We start from the raw sequence: 9,252 nt of genomic DNA on the forward strand, positions 1-9,252 counted from the left end.
ATGTTTACTCCTCTTATCCCCAAAAGCCCCATTTGGACATCACATTCTACTCCCATCCAGCCTAGTCATCCAGGGAATGACCTCTTGGTCCTGCTGAAGGTAAGTATGGCCAAATTAGATCAGACAGAAAATGAACCACAGTCCAGATTCAAAACGTACTTGATAAGGTGAGTCTTGGTTTCCTCTCATCTAAAAAGGATTTATCTCTTTTTTCTTTAGAGGGTAGGGTCAGAGCTGGTGTGACTTGCAGGGGAGCACAACGTGCTGGGAGTTATTAGCTTTGCTTTTCTCTTGCAGTGATGCAAGGCATTTAGCATCTTTGGGTCTCAACTTCCTCATCTATACCATGGAACTGATAATGCATCTCATATCTGCTTCAGGTGATTGTTTTTCGAATCAGAAGAAACAAGATATGTGAGACCATACGGAACACTAGGGAGGCTATTTCAAGTAAGGGGTTATATTGAGACACAGGAAAGAGCAAGAAGCAACCCTTGCTGAATCTCTAAGAAAACTGTAAAATTCTGGCAGGTATTTGGAAGGTAATGGTACTGATATGACAGAGAGAGCTGGAAACGACAGGTAGGCTCTAAAACAGAATGAGCTTCTTTGTGGGAGAATAATTTCCCCATCATTGGAACTGTTTCAGCTCCATAAAGATTGGTCAGAAAAGGTCACCTTTAGCTCAAATGTCAGACATCAGAGATGCCCTAGATGGGATTTCTGCTGTGGGAGGTAAATCTCAGATCCCTGCAGTGGAGAGATCACGAAGCTACGTTTCACGAGTACTCACTAAGCCACCCCTAACGCATAGAGAATCGAGGTCTTTCTTTCAGGACTGGTCAGCTGGGCCCTGACTTTGGGAGAAGCTCTAAGGATGTTAGGGGGTGAGAAAACCCCCTACAGAGCTAAAGAGGCCTCCTGCTCCTGCTTACGCTTTGTAGGGCTGGTTTTGTCTAGGTATTCCCATCGCCAGGACTCCTCTCCCCTCCCAATCCCCTTTTAAGGAGGGGGGCAGTTCATCTGTTCTCACCACTCTCTGAGAGGAAGAGGGCTTGAATAGCTCTGGGCAACAGAAAAGCTGTGCTAAGTCTCTGAAAAGGAGAAGCAGCCCAGACAGTAGAAAGGGTGTCTTGTCAGGCTGAAGGAGATCTGTCACTCCCACCATTTTCCATTGGTGTTTGTTCTGGGCAAGACCTTCCTCATCTCAGGACCTCTTTCCCTCATCTCTGCTTCATCTGTCTGAGCGCAAAAGGGAAGCACCATGACCTTTAGAGACTCCTTTAAGTTCCAAGATTCTACTGCACACTCTGTCCAAGGAGAAGCTGGGACAGAGTGAGCAGGCATTGGTGAAGGAGAAGCGTGAGAGATTTGAGGTTAACGTTTGGACAGAATTTCTATGCCATTCAGAAAGTTTATTGTAGGATCGCAAAGGGAGGAAGAACTCACGATTTCAGCTTTTTTAGATCTCCCCACCCGCTCGCCTCCCGTCTTCAAGCAGGGCATCTGTTTCACTATGACCACCAAGCTGAGGGATTGGGTGGTGTGGTGGAAAGGGTTCTGGGTCTCAGTTTTGGCTGCTTTGCTTTCTAGCTATGTGACCTTTGGACAGATCTGTTGACCTCTCTGTGTCTCACTTTTCTCACTTCAAAAAGGGTTGTGTGAGGGCCAATGGGATAATAGGAGTACAATGTTTTAAAGTGAGGGGTCATGGAAGTCATTTGTAATTTGGAGGAGGGGAGTTCACACCTTCCATTGTATGCAAGAGAATCAATCTTTGTTGAGAACACATGCCTTCTCCTTTCATCCTTGCAGCACTCCTGTGACTTGGGTAGTATTCCTGTCCATCTTATAGATGAAACAGCTGAAGTCCAGATAATTTACATGACTGGCTGGTTGACCCCCATGTGGTAGAACTTCAAAGCATTCTGGTTCCGTGACACCATGATGGTTCTGCCTTTCTGCTATTTTCAGTGAGGCTTGCTGGAGAATACTTTTGTATGTATTTATAAGTTTAAATTCAACTAGAAAATGTTTTAAAGTTTTCTTTCAAACAAGTTTCTGAGAAAAAGGGGAGCTCTTAAATAGTCTATTTGCATCTCTAGGTTGAGCTACTTTTTACCTGGACACATAGTGTTGGTGGAAGAAGCAGCCATGCTTCCTCCCCCCCTCCCCGCCCCCCTTAAACATCATTAGGACCCAAGTCCACTCTGACACTTTGAGTGGCAAAGCATCTTGTACCTTGTTCTTTTATTCCTTTCTCCTCTTCGAGTTACCACAAGCAGACGATGCCAGCTCTATTCTAGTGGCACAGGGAGACTCTTTATCGTCTCATGTCTGTTTAGTTCTATATATTCATCACTGCACCCCCAGCGGACAGTGTACTGTCTGGCACAGAATATAAAGGCAGATCCTTTAGAAATCTTTGTTGCATATTTCCAGCTGAGAGCAATGGCTGCATAACTTTAGGCACATCATACAACCTTTATATCTCACCATTTTAAAATAACTTTAACCCTGACTTGGAGGATCTAAGTGGATTAGTTTTGCTAAGTTATATAAATACTCTTCAGATCTATGGCTCTGTATTCTATGCAGTATGTGCTATTATAAAGCCGGTGTCTAGGCCCTTATAACAATCCCTTCCAAGTGCAAACTTATTACTTTGAGAATCATCTTCCCATATATTTTCTCGATTAATCCATACTTAGCCTCTTGGCTCCCAGTCCAGTGAGAGTTAGTGATGGTTTTCAGGAGATTAATAATCCCAAAGAGCAAACAATCTCCAGGTCTTTCTCCTTTAGCTTTGGAATGTGTGAATTAGATGTCCTAGGTGTGTTTACTATTGGCTGATATAAAAATGAGGCTGTGGGTCTTGAGCAGACATGACTAATGTGGGGAAAAGATAACCTAGAGTTAAGTGGTCTGCCAGGAAGTGTCTGTAAGTGAGATATTTCTGTGCTTGATCAACAATTAGGTAACAGATCCCTGAGAATGTGAAATGCCGGCGTTGCTCAGTACTGTGGTGTGTGGTGGGTTTATGATGGCATTAAGGATTCCCTTTCTTCCTGTGCATCCTTGAAATCTAGCAATTTCATCTCTTTTGTGGGCTTCAAAAACAGGAAACTGCTGCTTCAGTGTTCCATTTATATTTCCCCAACAACTTAGTTTTCTACATTGCCTGGGACTAACTATTTTCCCCTGAGCCCACAATGATCCATGGTTCTTCTCCCTGCCTGGAGATATTGTGCAGCTGTTGTTGGTTTTCTCTAATCATAATTACTAGGAAACTGGTTGGCTGTTCTATCTAGAGTTATCAATTATCATTTTGGACCAGTTCTGGAGTTATACAATGTATCACAAAGCAAGGCAGAAGTCTTCTTGGAGAGAACAAACTTTCCAGCTCCTCTGAAGATCAGCAAACACTTGCCAACCTTGGTTTTCTTTAACATTTTCCTCTGCCCATTGAAAAATGGACGTACCTGATGCTCAGAAGGATCACATTAAAGTGACATGTACACCTGCTATATTTAAAATGGATAACCGACAAGGACCTACCATATAGCACAGGGAACTCTGCTCAGTATTATGTAATGACCTAAATGCGAAAAGAATTTGAAAAAGAATAGATACATGTATATGTACAACTGAATCACTTTGCTGTACGCCTGAAACTAACACAACATTGTTAATCTACTATACTCCCAACATAAAATAAAAAGTTAAACACACACACACACACACACACACACACACAGAGCGCATGATGGGTTAGGAGACCTCCATGCTTTTCATGATCTCAAAATGCAATCCCAGTTTATTATCTTAGAATGTGGATTTATGAAGATTTCAGGAACTGGCTCCAGGAGAACAGACCTGGGGACCTCCCTGAGCTGTGCATTTTCTCCCTTGAGCATCTGCCTTTCTTCATCATACACAGATGGGTCTGATTTAGGCTGAACCACTGTTGGTGCACTGTCTTTCCAGAACCCATTTGGCAAAGTCCTCTGGCGGCACTTTTATGGATCTGATGCTGATAGGGCTGCTGATGGTTCTAATGATCCTGGCTTCTGGCGAACAGGCGATTTTATTTCGTATTTATTTATTCATCAATATCTCTTTCCAAAAGAGACTTAAAGTGGCTGATAAAAATGCATGACATGCAGCAAGATAAAATAAATTAAAAATGAGGAATGACACTTAGGCAAAGGGAACGTACACGTAAGAAATGGTGAGGAGCCAGGAGCAAGGTTGGTTCACATGACCTTTTTCTTGCCACTGAAACCTGTGCTGGAGGTGATGGTTCTTTGGTGGCTGTCCATTCTTAATTAGAGTTTGATTCTGATGGTGGCCCTGTGCACCTCTTCTACCCTCCCATCCCTGCAGAGGACACATGACCAATAAAGGTGCTACTACAAAAAGGAGAACGTGTGCAGTGTTTTCAGAATTGGGGGTCATTTAGAAAAATCTTTATTTAACTTATGTTACTCTCCTCTTTGCCCAAACATAGAGAGTAATGTATGTGAAGCTGATAAAAAGTTCTGGTTGTAAAAATGTGCTCACTAGGTGGTGACCATTACCCTACTCAAGAGTAAAGGGACAACTGTTGGGAGCATGGCCTTGGAGTCCTTGGTTCAAATGCCAACCTGGTGGTTTACCTAAACCAAATTACTTCATCTCTGCAAGCATCTATTTTCCAATCTATAAATAAGGATAATAACAATATGCAGTGTTGCGATATTGTGAAAAGTCAATGAGGCAGTTTATGTAAAACACCTAGAACAGTATCTCACCCAAAGTGAGTGCTGTTTTAATGTCTTTCTTCATTATTAGTATTAATACATGCCCTTTCCCTCCATCCTGGAACTTCTAAGAGGAGAAGAGAGACCATCACACTGTAGAACAAGATGCTGCGTTTGAGGTCATTGAGTGCAGTCTTTTCATGTGAAGACACAGACCCAGAGATGGGAAAATAGTTGCTTAAATTTACACAGTACATCAGTGGCAGACAGCAGACGTGAATTCAGGCCTCCAGATGCTGTTTCCAGCCTTGCTACCATATACTCTCACTGATTTATCAGTGGCCCCTCCCCAACCATGACACTGCCCTCCAAAGGAGACTAGCTCCCGCCCTCAGAGGAGATCTAAAAGTTTGTCTCTTAGGGGAGTGGTGGGATGAGGTGGGTCTCCTGACTTGTGCCTCCCCAGCTGGGGCTGCCTGGAGCTGGGATAGTGTCACTCTTCCTGGGCCAAAGTCATGAGCCAAATGTCGGTTAGTGGAAACACAACGAATTTAGAGCCAGAAGTCCTGGTGTGGTTTTGGACAAGTTGGTTTAACCATTTGAGCCTCACTTTACTCAGTAATAAAATGGGAATCAGTTAAATTTCTGATTGGCAGAGCAACCCAGTGGTTGAAAAATCATTTTTGTAATAATTACATGTATTGTGTGTTTACTCTGTACAAGGCACAGTGTGTATTTCCATGAATTATCTCTTTTACCTCCCATGGCTCAGCAGTAGGGCTATTGTCTTTTTAAAATACTTATTTATTTGTGTGTATATATATATATTTATTTATTTAGGTTGCACTGGGTCTTAGCTGTGGCACCCAGGATCTTCATTGCAGCATGCGAACTCTTAGTTGTGGCATGCATGCAGGATCTAGTTCCCTGACCAGGGATCGAACCCGAGCCTCCCGCATTGGCAGCACAGAGTGTTACCCACTGGACCACCAGGAAATTCCCAGTACTGTTGTTGTTGTTGCGTGGATATTGAGTCTAAGACTCTAGGGGTCAAGTACCTTGCCCAAGGTCACACAAATAGAAATGACCGAGTTTGGAACAAGCTCTGTCTCTCTTCAGGGCCCATTTTCTCAGCCACTGTGTTATATTGTTGGGATTCCAATCTTACCTTTACACTCAGTGATCTTAGGCTGATTATTGAGCCTCTAATACCTTAGTGCTTCTCTCTGTGTTGGGAGGTTGACACCTCTGAACAAAGTTGCCTTGAGAGTGCTTCACAAGGACCAGAAGAACTCTGTATGTTTTGTAATGGAAGTGGAGTGGTCCACTGCTGGTGTCTTCATTTTCTATTGTTTGTGGATAAATGATGTGTGCAAATGGGCATGAATAGCTACCAATCCCTAACATTTCTGCTGAAATGTCACCTTTTCAATAAACCTTCCCTGATGATCCTATTTAATACCTGTCTCCATACTTTGGATCTCCCAAAGCTGTGTGTGTGTGTGTGTGTGTGTGTGTCATAGCACTTTTCTATCACAGTAAAAAATATACTTTTTTTTAAGATGTATTTTGCATATGCCTAGCTCTTCTGCTAGAATGATCACACCACAAGGGAAAGATCTTTGTGTTTTGTTCTGAGCAACCAAAAGAGTGCCTAAGGCATTGCAAGTTCTCATCAGATTCTCATTAAATTAATACATGAACATAGTCTCTCTCTCTCTTTTAACCCCCTTTGGTCAAGATGATTTGTGTGAATTCCAAGAACACCGCAAGTCATTGTTTTGGTTGAAAGTCAATATTATAATGGGCCCTAAGGGAAAAAAAGCTTCTAAATATTTACATTACCAGGAATTCAGTGGGGGAGGGGTAAACATGTTGATGTTTATTAAATCATTAGATCAGCATTTGCCAAACACTGGTCAAAGTTTCATTTTCTTATTTATCTAAAATTCTATGAGATCTTTCTCAAATTCAGTTTTTGTTTCAAGCATGGAAGGAGGACGAAAAGAATCGCCTTTGAAGTCCACATTCAGCATTTCCATTACCCCAAATGATTAGCATCCAAAGGTAGAGAGACAAGATTGTCCACATACCTGGCAAGAACTCCATCTCTATTAGAATTCTAAACTCAGTGTGATGGCTTTGTCCCTTAAGGAGTTTGCAGGGTAATTCTGGAATGACTTGATTCATGATTCTTATTGATTGATAATGATCTAGACTTAAAAAAAGTGGGACAGTTCCCTTGGAATAAGAGAACTTGGAAACCAGGACACCTTGCTTGGCAGAAACAGAGAGGAGGAAGAGACTTGGCAGGTGATAGGCTGTAGAAATTCTAACAGTGCTTGCTCTTCACAGCTCACTGTCTTGCATCCAACCCCATTGGGTTCACATGCACTTCAAGACTATTACAAAGAAAGATAGAGTTGATATTGGGACTCCAGGGGGCTGTGGACTTGGAGATAAGAAGATTCCAGAATGTACGTGAACGTAGAAGCATGTTACATTATTGCAGAATTGAGAAAAAAATAATTCTAAGTGTATGAGTCAGACCAAGTGTTAGGTATAGTATGTAAGTTATGTTCATCACAGTAACATTGTGAGTTTGGCATTGACATTCTCATTAAACCAACAAGGAGACTGAGGTTCAGGGAGATGAATTAACTTGCCCAAGGTCTCAAGGGATGGGAAACTTGGTTGGATTTCAAAGCCCATGTCCTTAGTACTATAGCATTAGATTTTCTCCAACAAAGTGGTATTTTCTGGCTTTGCAGGGAGGCTGATAAATATTTGCAGTTTGACCTGTAAGAAGTTAGGTAATGTCTGAGGAGCTGAGTTCCAGCTCTGGCTTTGCCTCTTTACTATGAAATCATGAACTAGTCACTTTACCTCTTTGACCCTCATATTCTTCTCTTGAAAGTGGGGTTTACAATATGTGCTTCTAAGGATCTCTGCAAGATCAAATGAAATACAGTTTGTAAAAAACGTAAAGTGATTTACAACTCTTAAAGATTACTATCATTACTGAAAATGATCAAATTAAGCCATGCTCACCTTAATTTATCTTCAATGAGATTGTATTTTTTTATTTCAGTGGGTGACCTAGGATTCATGGCAGAGAATGACACTGTGGTGACAGAATTCGTTTTGATGGGGTTCCAGTTGTGGGCAGAGCTGCAGACGGGTCTCTTCTTTGTGTTTCTGGTCCTTTATCTCATCACTATGGGAGGCAACCTGGGCATGATAGTTCTGATTCAGAGTGACCCTCGCCTCCAGACTCCCATGTACTTCTTCCTCAGCCACCTTTCCTTCCTGGACATTTGCTACTCTTCTGTTATTGTCCCTCAATTGCTAGAGACCTTGGGTACTGATAAGATGGTCATCACCTTTGAGCGCTGTACCACCCAGTTCTTCCTTTTCACACTCTGTGCTAGTACTGAATGTTTCCTTTTGGCCGTGATGGCCTATGACCGCTATGTGGCCATATGGAACCCTCTCCTCTATGCCACTGCCATGACCTCCCAGACCCGCCTGGGACTGGTGGCTGGGGCGTATGGTGGTGCCGCTGTCAATTCTGTGATCCGCACTGGGTGTACCTTCTCCATCTCTTTCTGTAACTCCAAGCATGTGGATTTCTTCTTTTGTGACCTCCCACCTCTGCTGAAGCTCGCCTGTAGTGAAACCAGAGCACGAGAATGGGTGATCTACCTCTTAGCTTTCTTGGTCATTACAAGCAGCGTTTCAGTGATTCTTATATCCTACCTGTTCATCATTCGGGCTATTCTGAAGATTCGTTCAGCTGGTGGCAAAGCCAAGACTTTTTCCACCTGTGCCTCTCATGTAACTGCAGTGGCTCTTTTCTTTGGTACACTCATATTCATGTACCTGAAAGGTAACATGGGAGAATCCCTTGAGGAGGACAAGATTGTGTCAGTATTTTACACTGTGGTCGTCCCTATGCTGAACCCAATAATCTACAGCCTGAGAAACAAAGAAGTGAAGGAGGCTCTGAAGAGAGTTCTCCACAGGATGAGGGTTTCCCAAGCAGAGTAAGACTTGCACTCCATCAATTCAGAACTTCCTGCAATCATCCTTTGGGCTTTTGGCTTGTCCTCTTAACACAGGAACCAGACCTCATCATTAAAAAGACATACAGAGGCAAAAAAAGAAAAAAATGTAGATTTAAGTTCCAGTAGTTTCTTTTTAGCTCTAGGACCTAAAGCCAGAAATTCTTGCCCTTAGTTATAGCATCAGTAAAAATTCACTTGCTACAATTAAAGCCAGGATCAAGAGAGATGGAATGCCAAAGGGCTTTATAAGAATAACATGCTAAAAAATGTAAAATGTATTTTTCTGACCTTTCCTGGATATTATTCAGTGTTTTCTCAGCAATAAACATAAAAAACATATTTTTTTCCCACTAAGGTAATGTTTTCACCTTGAATATAATTGCAAAACAATAACATTGTTTACATAGTAAGGACAGTCACCTTCTTTGGTTGTGTGTAGTGGG

At 42.2% G+C, this 9,252-nt stretch overlaps 1 protein-coding gene across 1 annotated transcript; it reads left to right on the plus strand.

Moving 5' to 3' along the window:
• The first annotated feature begins 7,850 nt into the window (after positions 1-7,850).
• LOC130848694 (olfactory receptor 9I1-like) lies at positions 7,851-8,792 on the plus strand. The gene has a single exon (XM_057727107.1). The coding sequence runs from the start codon at positions 7,851-7,853 to the stop codon at positions 8,790-8,792; it is 942 nt and encodes a 313-aa protein (XP_057583090.1).
• Positions 8,793-9,252: the final 460 nt, after the last annotated feature.

The sequence above is a fragment of the Hippopotamus amphibius genome, chromosome 3 (genome assembly GCF_030028045.1).
Source record: "Hippopotamus amphibius kiboko isolate mHipAmp2 chromosome 3, mHipAmp2.hap2, whole genome shotgun sequence".
Lineage (NCBI taxonomy): Eukaryota > Metazoa > Chordata > Mammalia > Artiodactyla > Hippopotamidae > Hippopotamus > Hippopotamus amphibius.